Below are 24,655 nucleotides of genomic sequence, written 5' to 3' on the forward strand. Positions count from 1 at the left end.
TGGGGTACAGTTCTTACTCTACCTGGAAGCTGATGTCCATCCTCCTGTTTCACACCTGCATGATGATTTTTACAAAACGTTAATGAAGGATAAAAGCATACACCCACATAAGACTGAAACAAACATTTGTGACTGGCAGGATTTCAGAGAATCGCAGGTTTATATATGGGAGTATGTTATTTGAGCGTGGGCCTCAATCTGCAAGCGGCTCTGCCCGGGCGCTCCTCGGCACTAGCACAACGCTGCGAGAAACAGCAGAGAACGTGAGGGAGTTTTCTTGGCATTGTAGCTACACCCAGCTCGATTCAGCGTCTGCGCCAACCGCCCTTACACACCTCTGTGAGAACCTCTGTCTCCGGGCAGTACGTTACGCTGCTGCCTCAGACGGCTCCTTCCCTGTCTCTCAAGGCTTTCCACAATGAAACGCGAGAGAATCGCCAGTGTCCCGAGCAAAACAACAGGGAGGCGGCCAGCCCGGACAAAGGCAGGACCTCGGGGCAGCCAGCTGCCACCTCCAAACTGGTGCTGAAGTTGCTCCTTCTCTCCTACGATATCCTCAGGTGCTGCCAGATCTCAAAAGGTCTGTGTCCAGGAGTCTTTCTCTTAACGACATCAAGATTAGACTCTACGATACTGTTCAAAACTAGTCTGGCATGGAAGGGCTCTACTTTGGGAAGTTTCAGTCTTTCTCCTTTTCACGTTCCTAGAATTTACCTTGCCTAGCAGGTATTGGGCACTTCTGTGTAGAAATGAAATGGCAAATGCCTCTTTTCATCAAGTAAAAAGGGATTTCCTCAGAGAAACACGGCGTCACGTTGTTGAACTTGTTGAACGTATTTAGAAATGGAAACTGTAGGTCATGAAAACCACTTAAATTTGGCCTTCCTATCTGCAGCTTCAAATTAAAAGGATGGAAATGAAAAAAGGTGGAACCACCCTGCCTGAGAGATACTAAGTTAAATGTTCTGCAAACCTATAACTACTCTTTTTTTTAGTAACAGTGAAAACCACTAAAGAGAGTGGAAATGTTTAAAAAAAAACATATTAATTAGCCCTTAATTATGTCTGAATGATAAATACTCTTAGAACAAACTCGGAATGAAGTTCTGAAAGTAGACTTGAACAATATACAAGACCGTATGAACAAAAACTGGAAAGGACACACATTAAATCGTGTTTCTGCTTAGTGCGCAACCCATCAATTAGCAATTGCTTATGACATCACACTGTAACATGGTGAAAAGTCTAAAGAGACTTCTTGATTTCATTAATTGATACAGGACACCAAAGTCAAACTCTCTGGTTCATTTACTGCTACTTTCTTCTCTTTTACTATTCTTAGTCTGACCTTTACTCCTTAAGAAATTCAAATGCCTCTACAGTCAGTCACTGACATTAAACAACTAGGCTAGCAAAAAGCCACATCTTTTTTATTTTATTTTTGAAGTTCAAAGAAAGGCATTATTTCCATGGCCAAGGTTTGTTGGTTTTTTGGTTTTTTTGTATGAAAAAAATATTACATAGATGTAAATGCACAAGAGCAAAACCTTAGCAAATTTTAGGTGAGCATGGATTTATGTACAGAAGACACGGCAATGGGAGTATGCCCATGTATTCCCTTGCATTTCATTATGTACTGAGAGTCTGCCATTTCACACTGGAAAAACATCTTGTTATCCAATGTATTTATTGGTTAACAGCTTTTGCTGTTTTTCTGTGTGATATGTAATGACAAAAATGTATACAAAAAAAAGGAAGTTTTTAAAATCATATTTATTTGTCAAGAACGGAGGAGAGCTCTGGCTACACCAAGCCCAAGAGCCTTCTTTGGAGCTTCCTTATGTGTTGTGAAATTTACCTTTCTTATCTTTCTTTTCTTCTTCTTCTCCTCCAGCGCCTAGCAGAGTAAAGATGATGCCTGTCTGAGAATTCACACCCACGGCAGTTACAAGCATTCGTCCAGAGCCTTCCATGACATGAGTACCTGAAAATATGCAATATAGGTTATATACAGCTAAAAAAATAAAAGGAATCACAGAACCATTAAATATTTTATGCAAGACTTTTACTATAGTACTGAGAAAGATTTGTTACACTTTAAGAATCTGTATTAAGGCCAATATAATCACGTACTAAAAATAATCTCTATTGTTGTAGATTATTCTCAACCAAGAACGGATGCTTCATGGCAAATCTTAGGCTGTACATCCATTAACCACACACATCAGATTCCCTTTTTAAAAGAAATGTTGTCACTAACCAAGTTCACAAATCTTGGAAGATAACAGTTTAGCTTCACACTGATTATCCTTGTAGCTTTGAAAATATTTTTTTCAGAGTTCTACAAACATTCCTCTGTGACTCTAGTCAAGACTGCACTGACTGTACGTGGAATACTATTACACAAACGAAGTGAGAATATGTGTGCAATTTTTCTTATCTTTTGCAGTTAGGGTTGATTTACAGGCATAGAAAAAATATTTTTGAGGACAATTTCACATCTTCGAACTTGAAAAATCAATACAGAGAAAAATCCTCAAGGGGATGTTTAATTAAATCAAGAGACTCCCAAATAGCAAGAAGAATCTGACGTACACTTGAAAACAAATTCAGTACGTACGGAGATTTCTATTACTCTAAACCAAATCAAAATGTACGTTAAATTTTTCTAAGAAGGATCATTTAACTAGGTAATTATATCATAGATAAAGTAAATTACTTTTGAGAAATATTTCATGCTTTGTTGTATAGAAATTGTTTATTTACAGGTCTTGTTCTTATATTGAATCAAATGTTAGGTGCACCTAAGATCACAGCCTCTTAGAAACCTTTTGCTGTGAGTTGTGGAAACAGAAACAAGTGGAAATTCCTACAAACACTCAAAAGTATTCTGATTTACATTTTAGAAAAATTTTATAACGCAAGATTTGCAAAAGATCAGTCTACGCAATTGCACGCTGGCTATTTCTACCAAATGTTTGAAACTGAAGAACAACCTGTTATGACGTGTACTTAACACCAGTTAATAAAAGCTTAATACAAAAAAAACCCCTATCATTGAAGCATAGGAAAAAACGTGCCAAGGATGGTATCAAATTGTGACTAATTTGTCATTTCATATGGTGACAAAGTCTTCATCTAAAACTTCGTTACTGAAGTAATATTTAAAATGTTTGAAGAGAGATATCCTTAGTAATTAATAATAGGTAACAATAATTAATAATAATTAGAGTATCCTTAGGGAATTTTAAAAGATACGCAGATGTATCATCTGCGATGATACATTGAAGATACAAAGCAGATCAGTAGCGCTTCTACAAAACAGGTGAAAAACAAATACCTAATGACCAGGACCTACTGACAGACCGATACAGCCATTCACTGACAGCAGAAGAGAAGCGTACCAGAGACGGAGAAGTGGATGAATACCTGTTGAGAGCTACAAGGGCACTGCCAGGGTGGGCAGAAAAGCAAAAGCTCAGCTCAAACTGAAACTGGCCGGAGACGTCAAAATCTACAAGAAAGGGTTCCTCAGGTACGTAGACAACAAGCAGAAACAGAAGGAAAATACTGGCCTGCTGTTAAACAGGAGAGGTGAATTAGTCACCAACAATGCTGAAAAGGCAGAGGTTCTCAACGCTTTCTTCACCGCTGTCTTTATCAGCTCCGTGGGGCCTCAGGCCCTGGGAACAGAAATCCAGGCTGGTGCAGACCCACCGCCGGTGAAGGAAGAGGTCGTCTGCGAAACACTGCAGGAGCTTGACCCCTACGGATCCACGGGCCCTGACGTTACCCACCCACGGGCGCTGAGCGAGCTGGCTGACCTCCCCAGGGCCGCTCTCCACAATCTTTGAGAAGTCGTGGAGATCCCTGGACATCCCAGAAGACTGGAAGAAGGGTAATGTCACCCCCATCTACAAGAAAAGGCTTAAAGGAGGATCCAGGAAATTACAGGCCCATCAGTCTTACTTCAGTCCCTGGGAAAGTTATGGAACGAATCCTCCTGGGGGTTACTGCAAACCAAACGAAGCAAGTGACTGGGATAAGCTGGCACGGACTCACCACGGGCAAACTGGGCTTGACAAATCCAATTGCCTTCTATGACAAAGTAACCTGCTTGGTTGATGCGGGGCGAGCGGTGGGTGTTGTCTACCTGGATTTCTCCAAGGCTTTCCACACGCTTCCCCACAGCCTCCTCCTAGAGAAACCGGTGCGTCACGGCCCAGACAAGCCGTCTGTGCACTGGGGGTCAATAGCTCCTTCTCAAACCAGTGGCCTGTCACAAGTAGGTCCCCCAGTGATCGATACTGGGCCCAACGCTGTTGTTTTTAATCCTAGGTGCTACAGTTTTAAATAAATCATATTTTAAGACCAGTCATTATCCCAGGCTTGCTGCTGAGGGACATCAGAAGAATGAGACCAGATGGAATCAGAACACAGTCCAGGAATTACATTTTCCTTTGTGAGGGAGACGGGGGCATGCAGAGAAAAATTTTTTTTCTCTTCTTTTGAAGCTATTTGCTGGTTTAAGAGTCCTTAAGTCAACTAGACAGTTTAACTACTGTGGTAATAAACCAATTATACTGTTTATAATACTCACTTTAATCTTTGCCTTGTCACTGCACTATCTGTGACAAATTACTATTCTTTGCCGGGTTTTAATCTACTGTTCCTTAGATCTTCACTTCACTTCAAAAGTTACATTGTACTGCTTTACAATTACCAAGTTTGCCATAAATGTAAGGTTCTCCATTTAATTTTCTTAAGATAACTTCACTGTTTCATTCATTCTGGAACAGCATGAATTAGGTAGAGTCATTAACTGACTTGTTCTAAACAATTCTGTGGCTAATGAGGCAAAAATACAGGTATGCTTATTCTCAATTATCTTGTCCCCATCACTTACCCACTTCCGTCATTAACTACCAATCAATATTTTAAAACTCAAGTGAAGTCAGTCACTGATGCCTGTAGCTCTGAAATGCACCTCAGCAAGGCGTGCCTGAAGCCATGGCAGAAAATAAAAGAAATCTTCAAACAAACTTTCTGCAAAATCCTGCAAAATGGCTTTTAACCAACTGAATTATGAGCCTGTTACATTGAGCAAATGAGGAATATAATTAATTTAATGGAGAATCTTACTGGGCATTCAGATCTACTAAATCTGAATGGCCATGGACAGATTCTTTCTCCTCTTCCTTTTTAAAAAACATTTTATTGGGTTCATCCTCATCTACATATATTAATTTCATTGAGTAATCTCAAAAAGCCAAAAAAAGACACATGTGAACCTTTTTCCTTAAATAGATTACTATTTAAACATACATGCACACACTGGCAAGCCATTTTTTAAAAAGTCCCGTTTTCCCATTACTGCTCTTCCAGTTGCTGTCCTAGAACACACTGAGCAATGCAACTATCTATTTATAATCAAAATATCTTTCTCTAAATAATCAAAAACTCTCATGTTCTTAAAAGGAAAACAGAAACACAGAACAGAGAGAACATCTGTCAACACTAAGCCTAATCTAACAGCATAAATATCTCATTAGAACACAATGAAAATTTCAGCAGAAATAAGCCAAATAATAACAAAAATGCACTAATGGTCAGATATATTAAAAAAAGAAAAGGCAGCACACCTTCTCAGTGCATTGAGAACTGTTCTATGGCTTTCTGAGACAAAATTTGATTTCTTAAAAAGTCATTTTCTTCCTTTCATATGATAGAGCAAAACATCACAAACATACGAATTAGGAGCACAACCCAAACAACCAAAACCAAGTTACATTCAAGCCTAAAGTGACAGAAAAGATGATTAAAAACCAGAACAGCCTTGGTTGTACTGCATCAGACGAAACAGCAAACGTCCGAAACTTAACTCAGAAATTTAGAGGAACTTCCTTTATGATGTTACACCACTTAAAAAAATATTTTCATCAAGAATGTGCTTTTAGTACTCCTATGTTTCGTTTTGAAGGCATCTGCTTCTGTGTTGGACTACAAAGGTGGGTAGAAATATCCTCCAAAAAGTGGCAGGTACACCTATGTATCAAAGCCAGCTTCATTAAAAAAAAATATGCGTCCACCAGATTTCAAGGTTACCTCTGCACATCCGGAAAGGGAAAAAATGTCTTAACTTGAAATGCCTTTCTGCACTTTTTCTTAACGTTAGTCTTGTAAAACATAATTCAAAACTGTTAAGGTGCAAATAAATGCATGTTCTAGGGCAGGTACTAATTTATCATCAGATCATGTTCTGCTAGTACTACTGGGAAAATTCTTCAGTATCTAAGCTAAACCAAAGAGCTCAACCTCCTGCCACTCAACTCTGGCAATTTCACCATTTAAACAGTATTATAATTATGTTACCTTAAATAAAGAAATGGGCTCTACGACTTCAATCAGCTATTGTTATATAAGTGGAATTCTGGAACGAACGCGTGTTTTTCACTTAATTTGTACACCAAGCATGTATTTCAACTTTATCTTGAACAATTCTACTGACTTTTTTCCTCTCAAGACTAATTTTTCAATATTAGTAAAATACATTTTTTCACATGCTGCGTATTTAATTTGAAGTTGATAAATGGTGAATGTTCCAAGATAGAAAAGGAACAAGTCTAGTTTAGTAAGAAAAGAGATAAACAGATTAGACAGATCAGGAACCTATTATAGCACATACTTTCTCAGGCAAAACGCTATTACGTATGAGACTGCTCAGAAACCCCCAAATCTAACAATAGTACTGGTGAAACGCATCAGAAATAGGGCTGAAAAACAAGAAAAGAAAACCAGATGTGCCAGTTTGAGGGGTTTATACTGCTTTGCTACTTCCAGCAAACTTGCGGTGAACGAAAATTCTCCATCTACATATCTAAACAACTGTTCTAGTCACTGCAACTACTAAGAGATAACTGAAGTTAATAATAAACCAGATTTCAACACATCCAAATAATTAGGGACATTTCAAGTTAGCTGCTCTGTTCTGAAAATTTCTGCTGTGCTAGAAGCCTAGCTTGGAATATTTTCTGGCAGGGAATTAAGACAGAACTATTTTTCTCCAGGCAATAACTGACCCGATTCCTTAATCAAGCTTCCTTTTTATGTCCAAAACCTAACAAAGCACCATGACCAAGAGATTTCTTCTATTTATTTGTTCTTGAATAAGCTCTGTCGTCTTTTGTTTCCAATCCTTGTTGCGCACTGATAGAAAGACTCGTTTCTAGAAGTTATGTTAGGACAAAGTAGTGTTCTGCCAGTCTCAGTTCAGTGAGAACTGCACTAGGTGAGCTCCTCTACGTAACTTTTTCATGCCACAATCAAATTCATCTAAATACCCGGAAAAAAAGTTTTAAACAGTAAGCCTAATGTATTTTTTGCGATGATGATTATTATCACATGGTACCCCAAAATACTTCACTGTGTGGAATGCTGAGGCCGGACTCATCATCAAAACTTCTGTATTCAGGAGTCAGGGATTTCTCCGAACTTTGAACTGTACAAAGCGTCAGTCCAGCCCGTTGAGTAGCGGTCAGTTTGGTTACCCAAGCTGCACTCATCTCTTGCTTGGTACATGCCCATGCTCATTGCAAAGAAATTTAACGTCCCCACGGTCTCGTTTAAGCTGGTGACTTCTGATGCAATGGCTTATGCTACACTGTGCATGCAAATCTCTGTTAGTGAACTACAAGAAAATGTTTTAGACAGATGTACAGTGGAACTATAGAAGAGATGCTGCTTCCTTTGGTTTCAGGTGTATCGGAGTCTGTATTTCCATGTCTGCCTCCCTAGGTGGTACCAAATGTGCTACATACAGAGGGAGATGCACCATCTGGGTTAGTCAGCACTTGTACCCTTCAGAATTGCTTCACAAGTACAGTAAATTACTGTCTGGATGATTAAACAGGACATTAAGCACAGAAACTCATTTAGTTTAATTATGTCATTGAAACTGATCGAATATTAAAAATGTTGTTTCAGGTGCCAATGGTGAAAATAACACTTCCTGATTCAGGGTGTTTATCTTTCACCAAATTTCGACTCACAAAACAGACTGTGGCTGCAATTCAAATGTTACCTTTTTTCAGTTATTCCTCTGTCAAATGTAGACTGTTTTAATTTCCAACAGACGACTACAAGAGAACAGTGGCAAGCAACATCCTGACAATATCTGTCTAAATTCCAAAAGCTTATCTGGAGATAAATTACTGATGTCTTCAGATGCAAAGATAAGAGGAAAACCTAAGGTCTGTTTGCTGTTTTTGTGGGGGGTGGTTTGTTGTTTTGTTGGCTTTTTTCTTTAAGAAAGTTCTATAAAAATATAAGCCTAGGCTAACATCCAACAAGAACTCCGTTTTTAAACCAGGCAAAACCCACCCTGAAAGACATGGTGGTTTCCAGATTTTTGGGTTTTGGACTACTAACAATTTCCAGTGGACACATAAGCTCACGCATCATTGTGATTAAGCCTTGCACTTTATTTACGGGAAAAGGTAGTTTTTTGCGTGGTAGAATTTCAAATCATCAACTCTGCTCCTGAGCAAATAGAGTTCATGGATTTTCTAACTTGGTATCAGTAAAAATTCATTAGCGTAAGTATGGAAAAAAAGGTGTGTCCAGTGCTTGTTAAAATACCACATTCACCTTCTTTGTAATCACAACAGAGATTACACAGTAATAGAGAAAAATAAAGAGCCTAAACTTTAACTCTGCAATAGAAACATAAAGACAAATTTCTCTCCTTATAGCAAAGAAATTTGAGTTTTGGGAAGCAAGACAAAAACACCTTTTCTCCTAAATCCACTGCCTTCCCTTTCTCTTCCCATGATGCCTTTTCAGGGCAATACCTTCATGATCTTCATTGCCACCACTGAAACCTATGGGCATTCAAAAAGACCGAATTCAATCCAGGAATACGTGAGAGTACACAAACTGATGGAAACTTCATAATGAGAAAACCTCTAGAATTCAACAACAGGGTATTTCAATTGATAGAAGTCTGTGATATTTCGTGATAGCAGTTTCTATAAGAAAATATAATTTTTAAAACTATCTCTTTAAAATGAAAATTCTGTTCCAGTTACAAAGTTTTACGTACGAAACAGTACAACTGTCAGCTAAGGGAAAAGAAGTGGAAAAAGAATGTACAAATATTTCAAGGGCAAGATTGGATTACAAATTTTTTCAGGACCAGCAACAGTCAGTTACCCTTCCTCAAAATATCACTGCAGGCCTCCCCGTTCACACTTCGGAAAGCATCTGCAGGAGAATGCTTAATCCACAATCAAGTGAAGCCTAAACAGCTGCACTACCAGGATAAATCAAACTGTTGTAAAACTAGCAAAAATAACCACCAGTGGCTTCACACACTTCTCACGAAAGTCAGAACGCTTCCTGAAGTTACCCTACAGTGTCTCAAGGAGCCCGAAGGACACAAAGAATTGGGAAGCGGCACTGTCCCCGCTACTCAGCATTTCTACAGAGGTACTACCTGCAAATACTGAGCTCTTAATTGTATTTTCTCTGCACAAATGCAGCCTTTGGCATTTGCAGCTGCCCCACTAATCTTTATTAGCCTCTAGTGAACATGTGCAAACACGTCTTTCAGAAATTTCTAACTTGGAAAAACTTGGAGTTTTACAACATGACCAGCAAAAGGCATACGCTTGGCAGGGACACTGCAGCAAAAACGTTTAACAAATAACACCCAGAATGTTTTCAAAGAAACCAAAGGAATTTTTTTCCTAAAAGAGCAAATGAAATTTGTTTTGCTGCTTTATTCTCAGAAGTGATAGAAATTTTCCGTGTCGTTTGAAAAAAATCCTTTTTAATACGCAGTTTCAGGCAGAAAGATGCTTGAAGCTTGATAAAGTTAAAATTAATTAACAGGCTCTTGAACACTGTGGCAATGGCAAGTCCACAAGTAACATTAGCAATTTCTTCATCTTAAGTTAACGCGGCCACATTTGACTGAAATTTGATGGTTTTTTATCAGACCACAATCCCATAATTTGCATAATAAACAGTCATAATTTCATAGTTAGTGAACTAATTATCTGATTTTAAATTTGGGAAGGATTTGCACTGTTAATTCAATAAAAATTGTCACATTCTCACTTGGCGCTACTTGTCTCTTTGGCACAAAAGCATCTCCCAAGAGCTGCTGCTTGGGAAACCCCAGCTCCGGGGGGCAGGACGGAGGCAGGATTCCTGCAGGAACGCGCGCCTGCCTGCTGCACTCCAACCGAAATGTTCTAGTTGGGATGGCTCTTGGCTGACCGTGCAACCAGGCAGCGAAGAGAATCCCTTCCACGAATAAAAAGTTCCGATGTATTTGAAAATGACCGTTTCAGGTTATAACACATTCATGATCGTTACGAGATTAGCGGGCTGTGCTTTTGCGATCACATCCCAGCTGGAATCTATCAACAATCAACCTATTTAAAAACTATATTTATTGAAATTAAAAAAAAAATCACGTTCTATTTAACCGATTTACTATATAGAATTATATTACAAAATACAAATATTACAAATCACTTGAATTTACCACAGAAGTCAAACCCACAATATTTTTGTATATCCGTTTCCTTCAAAGCACGTTGTTTCTTTTTCTAGTGTGTCTAGTATACACACAAAGTGTTTAAAGAGACTTTAAAAGGCTTTGAAATGTAATGGTTAAATTAAAACTAGCAGGCAATGAATTGAAACAATTTTTATTTCCCTAAGGGATACTTTCTTAAGTATCATAATCAGAAATAATTGCACACAATCAAAAAACAATAGCATGTCTTTTGCATGACAAACAGACACAGCCAGCGTCTGCCTTCAGGAGACCAGTGGTATCTAGGTTACCAAAACCTGATGGTGTGGAAAAACAAAACAAATCATGAACAAAGCAGTGCATAAGAGATAACTCGGCAAGGATTCCGGCAGATTTACCTGACAGTAGCATCGGGTCTTTGTCAACAGACTTGCGGACTTGGTCTGACTCTCCAGTCAAAGAGCTTTCATCAATTTTAAGATCGTTTCCTTGAATAAATATCCCATCGGCAGGTAGAAGATCACCTTTCAGTGAGAACATGGTAACAGAAAACCACAGTGGTTTCAGTAAGATTGTTTTTATAATTACATAATGATTTTTATTATAAAATCAGAATTAACAACAATGCATTAGAACATAAAATGGAAGCAAAAGTGAAAGAATTACTACCGTATTGGTCCATATTAGCCATATTATCGTAATCCTATAGGGAAGGGCCTTTGTATTGCAACTAGCTTTTGCCCAATGCTATCCCAGAATCAGAACGCATCACATTTAACATGCAATGAACAGAATAATCACTGAGATTTGGCAAGGGGAATACTCTTCTTGACATGACGTGAAGGTTTCTATGTCAGACTTCACGGGAACTGACAATGGCTAACAAACAGCCAAGCCGCCCTTTCCCCTTCCCTCTCCGGAAGCCCCTAGCCGAGTCCAGGACTGACAGACGCTGACAGAGCAGGCGTCCTGCTGGAATTTGCCCTTCAAACACAGAGCACACGGGGTTCCTGCAGAGGTCCTTCCTGTTCACTGGAGCACAGGGCTTTCCCCACGGCACGTGCTTATATGGCATCCACCTCCTAGAAGCCCCCGACGTGGGGGAACTGATGGGATCCATAGCTCTGGAGCAGCCTACCAGAGGAGCACAGAGGCAGAATTCCCTTTCACAGAGCATTTAGAAGTACTTACTCTTATTCCTAACCGGACAGAAACCAAAATTTCCAAATAGTGTAAGAGAATTACCTCTGTGCGAACAGTTCTTGTCCTTGTCAGTGAAAGGAAGTGAAGATTACGGCACTAAATTACCTAGTGCAATTTTATAGCAAGGTTCTCCTTTTGCCCTAACAGCCAAATTGGTATCTTACTGCGGACCATAATGACAACACGTAATTCTCTGTCTTTTAAATCACTTCCAGTGAAATGAGTCTATTCTGCCAGAAAGGGAAAGGAGAATAAATAAAGTTCCAAAAAGTAGTCATCAAGTTGTCAAAACTTACCATATTTCACCTGTGCAATGTCACCAACTACTATCTCTGCCACTGGGATTTGGATAACCTGCCCACCTCGGACAACGGTAAATTTCTGTTCCTGCTCAATACGACTTTGAAGCCCGCGGAACTGCTTCTCCTTGCTCCAGTCATTGAAGGCAGTGACGAGTACGACACAGATAACGGAGAGTAGGATGGCAGCACCTTCGATCCAGCCAGCTTCAGCCTCACCCTCGTCTTCAGCTCCGCCTGTCGCAGTACCACACCCTGCCAAGGCAACGCGAAGAAGCGCTCAGTCAAGCAAAGACGGGGTCTAGCGTGGTTAGCACAAGGCGACAAACCTGCTGCGAAATCACAACAAGGCTGAGGAACAGAACTGCTGTTCCAAGCACTGTCTGCTAAATGAAACATGGTGGGGCAGAGAAAAAGCAGAAGTGGAGATGCCTGAGGAAAAGAGAAAGAAAATGAATCAATAGCGATTTTAGGTCTTTTTATTTTTCTACTGAACAAGCTATTCTCAGTAAGCCCAAACTAAACAAATGGGAAAAGAAGGCACCGATCGTGTTATCCAAGAGAAGGGCTGACAGCTTCCCCTGAGCCACCAGGCATTCCCAGAAATAAGGAGGACTTGGTAAGCGTGGCAAGAAGGTCTAAAGCAATGAGTAACATCAATCAATTGAAAGCAACGACATTACATTAAGATTAAAAAAACAGATTAAATTAAAACAGATTTAAGAAATAATTTTCAAAACAATTTCCAAATGTTCTCAACTGAACATACTTGTAAGGAACACTTGTTTAAAGATTACTGAGATGAACTAAGCATTTAAATGTGATATCTAAGTATTCAAATGTGATAATGAAATATATTAGGGAACCCTGAGTAAAAATAATAGACTAATATTAATTCATCATTCTTCCTTACAGAGAAATACCGTGGCATGCTTAGAAAACTGCAAGTATATTATTTTTGTCACAACTAAAACAGTGCTAAAAAAAAAAATTCTATGTACTAATTCTGAAGCGTTAATTCTGCATCGTTTCATACACGTCTGCTAATTATTTATTTCAAAGTCACAGGCAAATAAAATTTAAATAAATTTCATAGATAGTATTCACAAAATAAAACTAATATGGCTATCCTTCTTAATGAAATAAGAGCGAAAAGAAGATTCATGAGTTTATAGTAGCGGACAGCAAAGGACACGTACTAGAATCACATGGTTCAGAGATATCCCCAGTGACAGGGGAGAAAAAAAGAACTCAGGCTGGACAATCGAGTCTCCTCTCCCGAGTGACCAGGGCAGAAAAGAAATCTTTTCATTTTTCATGAAGAACTGAACTGGGGAGGCATCTGACATCGCTCTTCCATCTCACCCAGGTACCAGGGACTTCAGCAACTTAGCAACAGAGTTGCTGCCATCTATGACTAAAGTTTAATTTTGGTATATTCGTCACCTGTCACTAGAGGGAATTAACAAGCAATTTCATTTCTATTTTTAAGTTACAAAGATTTCCCTGTAACATAAGCTCATAATTAATTAACCAGCTGAGTAACTACTCTTGCATATGAACAGTAACAAAACTACCCAAAGTAAAGGAAGAAAGATAAGACTGAACATCCACTGGGTGAACAGAAAACAATTAAAATAATGGAAGTTTTTACCAACGTTCTCTGCAGTGTAAATTTAGCCCTAACCTAACTGAAAGGCAAAGCTGACTCCCAGGAGAAGGGGCTTTCCCAGCAGGGACACCCTTGGACTCATGTCCCACGTGAACCTGTATCAGCAGTACAAGAACCTTGCTACAGAAACCATTTTTATAGCACCCATGAAAAAAATAAAGTAACCTTTCCTAAGTTAATACCTTACGCTACTTAAAACCAGTCGCAAAGGCAACTTGCAAACCACGTCTGCAGTTTCTTCCTTCTGCAGAACGTTACTTTGGGGAAGGACTAATGAACTTTGCTCTGTTTAACCTTAATCATCTGAATGGGCCTCGGTTAAATTTTAGACTCCTTTTCCAAATCAGTAGGTTTGCTTTTGCGTTGTTTGGACCAAGTGGCTTCCTAGTACAACTACTTCACAATTCATTTTTTACTAGATATGATTTAAAATGAAGTACCACGAATACCCTGTTCTTTTTACCAGCGTGCCTCCCCTCCTGTTTCTCACTGTGGCCTGGTCTAGCCACAGCCAAAGACTGACTTTGCTGCCTTTTTAGATGGCTGAGGTTTAGCCTGGCTTCTACAGCAGCACAAGCCGGTGGTGTTTCCCGCGGGGACCCCTCGGTCCGGGCTGGGTGACAGCAGTCACCTCTCGGCCCCGCAGCGATTCTCGCCATTCCCACGGCCGTGCTATTTATTCTGTAACTTGCCGCCTCATGCTTTCACTGAAAATCTTTGCTTTCTGCAGATGGATTATTGATAACCTATACCATGATATTTTCTACAAAATCAAGACTTAGCGTTATGTAATACTAACATACAGTTTTTAATTTGAGCTGTATCAGCATACCCCAAAAGTCAGCTGTCTGAAAGACACAAGCTGCGCTTTGCCCTTCGTTATAAGGATCCCATTATGGCTCTGGACACGTATAAACTTTATAGTAATATTAGATAAGTAGAATATCCTCCCTCTACAGCAGAAAACTACCACTTTTGAGAAAGTCATTGCTGTTATTCCAAAGAACCAATAGTTCTGGTCACTGTCTCCGAGATGTGCCAGAGAAAAAGCCCCGACAGGCTGCCAGGGCACCCGCGCCCAGTGCTCACACACCGCGCCTTGCATGGCCTGGAGACTAATATTTCTGTGTCCCCACAGGAAAAAAACCCCAACTTATTGATTCAGTAAAAACAGGTAAAAAATAAAAATATTCATTGACTTGAGTAATGAAATTAATTTTGTGTGTATGTGTTGTCACAACCGATCTCCATGTTAACAGAAACAATACCATTCCGAGTGTGTTCATATAACCAGAAAAAATAGTCTGACATAGCACGTAAATAATACAAGACGTTATCATGAAGATGAAAGGAATTGTGTTCACCTGTCTCATAGATCACACGCAAGCAAAGAACGTAACTCCCTCTTCATATTACAGACGAAAAAAAGGTTTGTAAGAACAAAAGAGAATCTGGAGAAAACAGACTGAACTTAGATCAAGCTCTTGGAAAGTGTCGCTAAATTTGACACGCTTTTTTTTTTTTCCATTCTCTCTCCAAGGATCAGAAGTCAGGACCACCATTTCAAAGATCACAAAAAGGCTGGTATTACACAAATGGGAACCTCAGTCACTGCCCTGCAGACCCCCACCCGCAGGCTGGCCAGCCATGTCCTCTCCTAAGCACCACAAACAAGGGCGCTCCTGTCTGCTCTAGCTGATGCCCTCATTTCATCCCACACGTCAGGTGACTGGTGGTCCTAAATAACATAAAAAACCCCCAGTGCTTCACTATCAGTATGTTTCAGGTCAGGAGGAAGCAGAACTCCAGCTATGCAAGGAGTTTGAACGTAAAGGACAAGGTAAGCCCAAAATCAAGCAGCAGCTGAGACAGGCTTTTGAACATCCACGACTTGCAGGTAGATAGTTTAACAACAGTTCAGAAATGAAATCGCACTTTTTGTGGATCTAGCCTAATGTAACTAAACCCAGGCTCTTTCAGTATTAACCAAGCTGATCCCAGGACTCTCTCGTTGCTTTTTACACTCCCACAGAAATGCAATGGGATAGAAGCGCTAAACTCATGCAAAGTGTGTACATCGCTCTCATTACAGGAATAAACTGTAGCAACTTAGAGGAAGTAAATAACTATCTAGTTCTTACAATAGCAAGATTTCAGAACAGATTTTTTTTTTAAGCAGAAATTTACAGACAAGCAGGATTTAAAAATTCAACCTGCCCTTCCCGAGATGACCTATCCGTCAGGGAACATTTTCTTGAACTACGTTGTGTCCTTGCTTCAAAACTATTGTAGAAATATTCCCTTTTCATAGGAAAAAAAAATGGAAACTTGCATCTCCATTGGTACAAGCTGTAGAATTCTTTCTTATATGCTTAAGGAAAACCATTTTTTTTTCTTTTTCTTCTGCCTTTGTACCACACAGGACTTTCTAGAAATTCTAGAAAGACTTATATGAATTTACAGGAAGAAACTGTATGCATTCATAGGAGAAAAACCCCACATACTTCTTAACTATACACTTATACTATCTGTTCTCCTTATTGTAGCACAGAGTGACACAGTACTGATTTTACAGGTAAGGGGAAAAAAAGGAATATAAGTAAGACAGACAAAAGACGTTAATAATAATATGCCTAAGTAACAAAACTTGGTTTAAAGCATCGAATGCTTATTAAGAATGCTCATATGAGCTTTAAAAAATTGTGTTAAGGTCTAAGACTGCTGTTGCGCTTTCACAAGACAGTACTTGGTTCCCACTGTTTCTGAAAAACATGCCTGAGATTTGACTGAAAGGCACAGACTGAAAGCATCACAAAAGTATTTTTAATATGCATATGTGACTTGTACTAGGGTTTTATTCCAGGACAGTGATTTGTGAAGTGCTCATTTAAAATTATATTTAACATAGGTCCTATCTGTCAGAAAATTCAATTTCAAAAAAGTAAACAAGTTCTTAATATGAAGCTATTTTCTACCATAACTATGAACATATGCCATGTGCGTGTCATTCCCCAAAGTCTCATCCTCACGAGACAGAAAATGCATACTCAGTTTGAAACCGCGATTAGAAACATCTGACTGCAAGTCAAGAACGCAAAGGGCTGTAGCTCCTCTGGCACAGCAAAAGCAGATGAAGTCAGGCAGCGGGCTGGGTCCCTCGGAAGGAGCGTGCGGGAACACAGAGGGGAGCAGAACCCCCACAGGGCAGTGGGAGCACCTGGGAGCGCGGCCTCGACCAACATTCGGAAACACAAAAGGGGACTAATACGATTGTGCCCTCCATAACACATCTCAGAAGTACGTTACCAAAAACTTGTGGAAGGAGAACTGAGTTTTAAGAGCTTAAAATTTGACCAGAAATAGGTCAGCAAAGACTGTTGAAAAACTTTTCTATAGAAGGGAGTTGAAGGGAAGATAGAATCCAAAGGTAAAGAGGATTCAGGAAAAAAAGGGCTGGGAAAGTAATTCAAATGAGCAGATGCAGTCAGTCCATCTGAAGCCACAGCAACTTGGGTTTCCATCTCCTCAGAGACTGCGGGCAACCCGGCATCAAGGGCTACGGGCCACAGCACCTGCCTGGGACCTGGGAGAGCCCAGCAAACACCCAGGCACTCACAGCGCTGGGCCCTCTTCTGCACTTCATTAATTGCCAGTAATCTCAAAATTAGCCTGAGATGCCTACTCTGCATTAGCAGGATTTTAATTATATATAGGTTTATAGAAAGAAAAAATAAGAAAGCGAGGCCTAGGATATTAAAAGGGAACTGTATGGTAGAAAAGACTGGAACACACTTGTAGCTAAAGAGGAAGGTGAGAACAGAGAGGAAGATACACAAGAGCAGGTTAAAGCACTTCAGGGAGACAGTGACCAAGAAACTTCACCGTAACTGGCAGGAGAAAATGATCTGGTTGATGTTATTAATTGTTCCAGTTTGGTAGAAGCCAGAAAGGCAGGGGAGGGGGTGGGGGGAGAAAAGGAAAAGGCCACAAATAGCCAGGACAGCATCACCTGCCAGCTGGAAACTGGAACGCTTTTAAGGTCACAGACAACATTTCAATACGTGTTTCTTGTAACATCAACCAAATCTGGGCAAATACAGAAAGCAGCATCGAAGCACTGTGCAGCTGAACAGAATATCTGTTTAAGACTTCAAACGGTTATGAGGAGATCCTTAAAGCTGCTCTGAATAAGATAACGATTATAATTACAAACCATACAGTCTTAAGCTGCAGCACGGTAATTTTTAAATCAGAAAAAGCATATTTTTAAAAATCTGTGAACATCTGTATTCCTAAGTCCCAACCTACAGCACATACCTCTCAGCTACTCATTTCAACCTACACGTTGCTATTTTTAAGCTGAAAATACCTTGTGGCATTTAAATTCCCTAGGAAAATCTCATAACGCCCCCAGAGGTAATTTTTTTAAGTCAGTCAAACTGGTTTTGTCATCAGAAAGACAACAGTTCCCACGATAAAAACTTTTTATTTAATCGCCTTCTGTAAAGACATTTTTTCCTTTGCTGAAACTCCAGCACTGATGTTATTAAAGCAAACTGAGCAGCTCCAAAGTTACGGCTTTTTCATTAGTAGAGCTGGCTCCTGTTACTAACATCAGAAGTGATGTAACTTATTTTATCAAACGTATTCAGGAACAGAAAAAATGATCAAAAATTATGCAATAAATATCGTAAGACTCCCCTCCTCAACAAGATTTTTCTAAGCCGTATCAGATATCGTAATATATGTTTTTACAAATTCACTATTGTGTCATAACATTTGCCACAAAATTAGTCCAAAGAGTGGTTGCCAGTTTCTGAAGTACCAATATCCCAATATTCCTTCCGACACTCCTCGGTGTGAGAGTGTCCCCGGCCGATGGCTCAGAGGCCACGGGCCGGCGAAGCTCCGAGCAGAGCCACGGCTGACAGCAACGCTGCAGAAGTCACCAGAACTTCAGAAGATGAAGTCTTCTGTCTTTGTCTCGTACTCTCCAAGGACTTATTCAACCGTGAAAGCCGTTTTCTAGTAGTAAGTCAGACAGCGTTCTCCAGAAACACATTGGTTTCTGTGACCAGCCAAGCAGAAGGGATTTACTAACATGAGATATTTGCACGACACACACTGCAGGCTTAGGGTGCTGGTATATTCACTAAAAGAGATTTTTTGAATGCTCGCTTGAAAACAGTATCAGAATTCCTTGCTTGGCGATACGCCAGTTAGTTATATAAGGACTCCAGCGGGGGGAGGGGGAGGGGGAGAAAAACGGGGAAAAAAAAGATGCCGTCCCTGTAAGTTAGTTATATAACTGTCAACTTTAGAGTTCAATATTAAATATTTACACAGCTTTGACATACTCATGCAAGGAAACAAATCTGTAAGCCCTGAAAGCATATATATTCACACATCCCTCAGCCTGATCACAAACATTTGTGAGCAGAGAAACGTTAATTAAAAGACTCGCTCAACTTCAAGAGCTGCAATCTGTTGAGCGAGACTCTTCCGACTGGCACCTCCGAGGAAACGCATTTTGCACAGATCAGTCAAAAGGACGGGGTCCGAACTCCACCGACGGCGATGGGAGGGAACAGGACTGCACAGCCATTTCTAGAATGTTCATATTCACTTTTGTTTCCTTCCGTCGCCACCGAGAGAACGTAGGGAAAGGCCAATATGGGCATTTTAATCACAAGCCCTGTTCTCGGGGATTGCAAGGGAAAACCTTGACATCCGATTGCTGTATTTGCTCTTGCTCAGAGCTAAAGATGTCTGGTAATTACAGCCACACATTCAAAAGGTAAAATACAGTTTTCAAATGCAAGAATCGGACCTGGAAAGTTGTTCTCTGTGTTCATTAGTAAGAGTTCAAGTGCAGTTACTCAACAGTGCTTGCAAGGTCATGTCCTAGCTGGGTTTTACTTATGGAATTAATACTTCTGGAGAATCTCTTCCTGGAAAATATGTGAGAAGATTTTATATTTCATCCCGAAGTTCTAAATCTCATTACCTCATGTCCCCAGTTGAGAATTAAGTCGTGCTTGGCAACCTGGAAATCTATCTAATGAGCAATATCTAAAAGCATCCCAGTTTTGTCCATGATCTACACCTCTCTAATGAAGGGAAGGTATCTATGGGACTTCATTTTTTGCAGTCCAACACAGATTTGTAGAAACCAGATGTAGGTCACTTCACATTATGAAACAATTATTTAATTTGCAGGTCCCATATGACACAATGTGCACATTTTGCACTTTACAAGTTCTTAATGTGTTGCCAAAGCCAGCTCAAATCTTAAACTTAGGTCATTCATCAATACCACCGACACCCAGAACTGACTTTGCTCCCTAAGCGCACTTGGGGCTGGGGAGCAGCGCAGAACTGATAGCTTTGATACAGTCGAGCAAATCCAGAGCGAAGCCGTTCTTTGGACAAATGCTGATGTTACACTTCTTGCCATCTGTATTTCAGAAGTGATATATCTACTGTTTTCTGAGTCCATGACACATTTGGTATCACTTCCATACTTCCTTCAGAGTTACCTGTTCTTGGGCAGAGAGCGATGCCCAAATCGAGCTTTCCTTGCCGGCTCTGAGAATCTTGTGTATAAACCCGTGTTTTCTTTCTTGTTGCTTCTTACAGAGACACCAAATGTAGGGTGTTTCCAGATTTCCACATTGCAATAAAAATACCAATTGACACGAAACCCCCAGATGACTGTTGGATGAGCAGAACCTCACTCGTGCCATCTCATTCGAAAGGTGTTCAAAGGAAATAGGGGCAAGAGAGAGTCAGGCAGACACACAGACTGTACACCCAGCCAGAAAAGTAGGAAGTTCAGAATCAAGAAGTTTGTAATAAGGAAGCTTCAGGAAAGACAACATCTACTAAATAAAACTTTAATGCAACCTTGAATAACCTTGGAGTAGGCCATTTGTAAGCATTTTAAGCATATGGTAAAAACCAGGATAGCGTATTATAAAACAATCAACGCAGTGTATTTTCATCAAAACACTTACAAAAGAGAAATTATGTTCACTTAATTATCTTTCAGTAAATATGTTTGCTGTGCAACCCAGTAAGGATTTGCAAAACAAGTGTTTTCACACATCATCAAAAATATTTACCCCATAATAATAAACAATCACAAACAGCTTCACAGGCATACTTACTAACGTATGACGGTAAAAAACTTTTTCAAAAAAGAAAAAATACTGAAATGAAATAATCAGTCTTCTCTTAAATTCTCTAAGTAATTAATTATTTAGAGGTTAATGGAGAGAAGTAAAGACCAGTAGTCAAAACCTAAGGTTCCCAACAGAGGATAATATATTCTGTAGAGCAAGAGCTTTGTCTAACGCGGGAGGCTGTGCTGGGATAATTGTAACGACGACCTTCTCTAGTAAAGAAACAGCTTACAAACAGCTTGTACATCTGTTAGTATAGCCTATAACTATTCCACAAAGAAGTATATGCTTATTATTATTTAACTATCTCTATAGAGATACTGAAAAAATTATATCAAATATAAAAAATACTTATATTTGTCAAAACCAACTCTTTCTGAGGTAACTTTTCATTTCAGTACAAATATTAATGTCCGCAATGAAAATTCTGGTTAAGCTTGAAGGTTTCTTTGTATTCATCCAGGACATATAAAAATGGAGCTACAAAATTCTCCAAATTTAAGTCATTGTTCCAAGAATGCAAACCAGGTGTGTACATGGTCTTAACTTTAAACAGTCTTGCTCTGTCACTCAGTTTAAGCTCTTTTCTCAGGGTTTTTCATGGAAAAAAGCTGAAAGACCCTGGTTCAGTTCCAATGCAGAACAGAAATACGTATCAATACTTGGCTGTGAAATTTTGTTTAGTGGCCAGCCTCGATACGTCCTGTCAGGGTTCCACAGGATAACTCAACTGATTTGACTGTATCAGAAAAGTGTTTAAGTTTAAACTGCGTCAACAACAGGGCAAACCAATTTGCAGCAACGCAGAACACAGCACGAATAAGGGATTCCATTCAGATGATACTATTTAAATGTCTGAACTATGACAAAACTGAATGTAAAAGACAAACTCAGTTTGAAAGATATACGCACTAAATTGAATTAACAATGCGGGAGACTACGATCCCAGAGAACTGCGTGAGTTTTGAATCACTTAACTGGAACGCTGATATAAATGGCACTGGCTGATTCAGAGTAAAATAAGGAGGGGAAAGAACGCCTTTCTTCATGATCGCGTATTGTAAGACCATACTTCAAATAGGCTATTATGCCAAAGCAAACAAAACATTATGAATAAAACTGATAGGAAGAAACTAGAATTTCTGTTAGACTGCTATCAGCAGCGAAGTGGCTGTCCGTACGTTGCCTTTTTTTCACTTGGATAAGTTTAAGTGCGATTTAGAATTCTAACCTTGCTGTTTAAAAAACCTACATAGGGAACACTGCAGTTACTGGGGTAAATAAACTTATCTTAGAAGAGCCTTATTAAACACAAACGGCCCATTCAGGTCTTGAACAAATGGCTGAAGGAAAAAAAAAATGTATCATCTCAAGAAAACATGGTACATTTGGAGGTCCAGCTATCCAGGCACTCTGTACAAACACTGCAGCTGCGGTTACTTAAGTAAGTTTCTAAAACCAGGAAGAATGCTCCCGTTTCTCATACAGCAACCCCTGACGATTTCCAGTACTTCCCGAATACCCTTCCCTTCCTCAGCTACCGCTGACAATGCAGACCACCGAAAGCGCTGGGAAACACAGAAGCCCACGAAAATAAATAAATGCTTGACAGCAAACTCGCTATCATCACAGCACTTGACTTTAAACAGACCTAAGGAAAGCATCTAACATTAACATAGAGCAACAAATATTTCATAAATACATAATCAGACTGAGAGCTGTCTTTCTTACTTATGCTTCATCTACTAAATCCTTATAAACAAAGCCTGTTCTGTCTGAAGCAGAATGAGGAGAAGAATCAAGAGTCGTGATTCTGTGAGAAGGGCAAATCATTGAGGAAGGCTTTTAGGGTGGGATCTGCCTGAGTAACGGATGCTTGTACTGTTCCACGACTCTTCAACTGTGTCCTAATACAAACAAAATGTACTTTCTTCAAAAAAAATTCCCTTTTTTCTTTTTTTTCTTTTTCCTTGGGGGGTGGGGGGAAGAGGGCTTTAAAACAAGATGCTCTAACCAAGATGATTTTGCAGAAAGATTGTATTTAACAGAAATGCTACCAAAAACTATTGAAAGAAAGTTGACTTTGCCTGGAATTCTTGAGAAGACATTTCATTGGAGCTTCTAAAAAAATCACACTGTATCAGAGCATGAAGTTACGGTTGCTGACTGATACACTTCATACATCTAAACCATTTAAAGAATAATTGTCAACTTCGTCCAACCCACCAGCCCTGCAGAGAGAGGTTACCAAGAACAGGTTACTGATTTTAACAGGCCCCTTCAAGGTAATTCACAGAGTCTCCGCGGTCCACAGGCCACAGCTCGAAAGCCACTGATTACGAGAATCTGCCACTGAGCTGCTCAAGCAACCGAACACACCTGGGACACTGCAAAACCAGAAAACTAAACTCTTTTGAGCTTAGGCTCTGGCAATGTGCTCTAGAGACAGTTCTGGGAAGACCTTGGCCTCTTTGGATGCTGGTACTCCCTCACTCATCAGTTATATTCACAAGAACAAGAAAACCAGGTTGAAAAAGATATGGGAGATTTATAGACCTCAGCCATAAACCTAGCTCATAAACGGCAGTGCTTATTACTTTCATTAAAATTCTCACCTTCATTACTTTGTGCTATAAAGCTTTAAGAGGTGTAAAATCACGTCAGTAAGAGATTAAACATTATATCATAACGTCTTGCACCAGAAGGCATTAAAAAGTTCTACCAACGCTAATAAATAGTGGAGCCTTATAAAAGTAGTTTTACAGTGACAATCTATATGCTAAGGAAACGTGTTTCTGGGCCACGTTTTTCAGTTTAGTTTCGCATCCCAAAGGATGGGATGAAATCCCACCTGAATGCACATCCCATTTGTGCACTCCCCGAAAGCCCCCTGCCATGGGAACCAAAGCGTCTTAACTGGGGACAAACAGGAGGTGTAAGTTCTGAAGTACACTCGATCCAAACGAAAACATCAATATGCAGACACATCCAAAGCAAGCTAAAGCTGCGTGTCCTGAGGACTACCTCGATTTAGAACATACTTTCTATGTAGTCATTTTGGGTTCAACTCATCTCGTTTTTAAGATTCTAAAAGTTTATGCATACTTCACTGAAACAAGATGAGCAGCATATCCTAGAGAGAAAAGGCAGAACTCCTTATGCAATAAGAGAAATAAAATGGAATCAGTTGTTTCACCTGTTACTTTTCTGATAAGATACGTGTACGTATATATCCTTACGTGAAAATATGCACACGCATATGTATATGCGCACAGTTAAAAAGCAGTACCACTCAGAGCCATTACACCTAGTATTAGCCCTACTGCATCAGATGTAACGGACGGGGACTGTAATAGCAAACACTCGCCGCTCTGTGCTTTACTCCCGAGGGTGGAGCTCTGCAGAGGGGGGCGCTTGTTCTAGTCTGGGTCTGATTAAGCTTTAGAATAACCCCTCAAGTGCATCCACACAGATTTGAAGTGGAGAGACTTTAAGGTTCTCTTCTCCGGGTCCCACTTCAATACCTGATCACACCTGTGTGTGCATACGCTTTTAGATATTTTGTCTCAAAGGTCTGTTTTATTGTTACCGGTTTCTAAAAAAAAAAAAGGCAAAAAAAAAAAAAAAAAGGCAGCAACATGCTGTACATCTGCCTTGTCATCAACAGGTTTTGTGTTCAAACAGGTATACCTGTTTTGTTTCACTCATCTGTGCTTAATTTTTTTTTTCCCAGATAACAGTTTTCCATTCT

At 39.7% G+C, this 24,655-nt stretch overlaps 1 protein-coding gene across 12 annotated transcripts in view; it reads right to left on the reverse strand.

The window, feature by feature from the left end:
• ATP2B2 (ATPase plasma membrane Ca2+ transporting 2) overlaps positions 1-24,655 on the reverse strand; it is a 429,063-nt gene that overhangs the window by 88,536 nt on the left and 315,872 nt on the right. For all 12 annotated transcript variants that reach the window (XR_010072835.1, XM_063348415.1, XM_063348414.1 and 9 more), the window contains 3 exons: positions 12,046-12,303; positions 10,945-11,070; positions 1,859-1,984 (listed from right to left, as the gene is read on the reverse strand). Coding sequence is in view for 11 of the 12 variants with exons in the window: in XM_063348415.1 (XP_063204485.1) it covers positions 1,859-1,984; positions 10,945-11,070; positions 12,046-12,303 (510 nt within the window). In the remaining variant the exon portion in view is untranslated. The remainder of the gene's footprint in view (positions 1-1,858; positions 1,985-10,944; positions 11,071-12,045; positions 12,304-24,655) is intronic.

This window comes from Chroicocephalus ridibundus, chromosome 10 (assembly GCF_963924245.1).
Source record: "Chroicocephalus ridibundus chromosome 10, bChrRid1.1, whole genome shotgun sequence".
Lineage (NCBI taxonomy): Eukaryota > Metazoa > Chordata > Aves > Charadriiformes > Laridae > Chroicocephalus > Chroicocephalus ridibundus.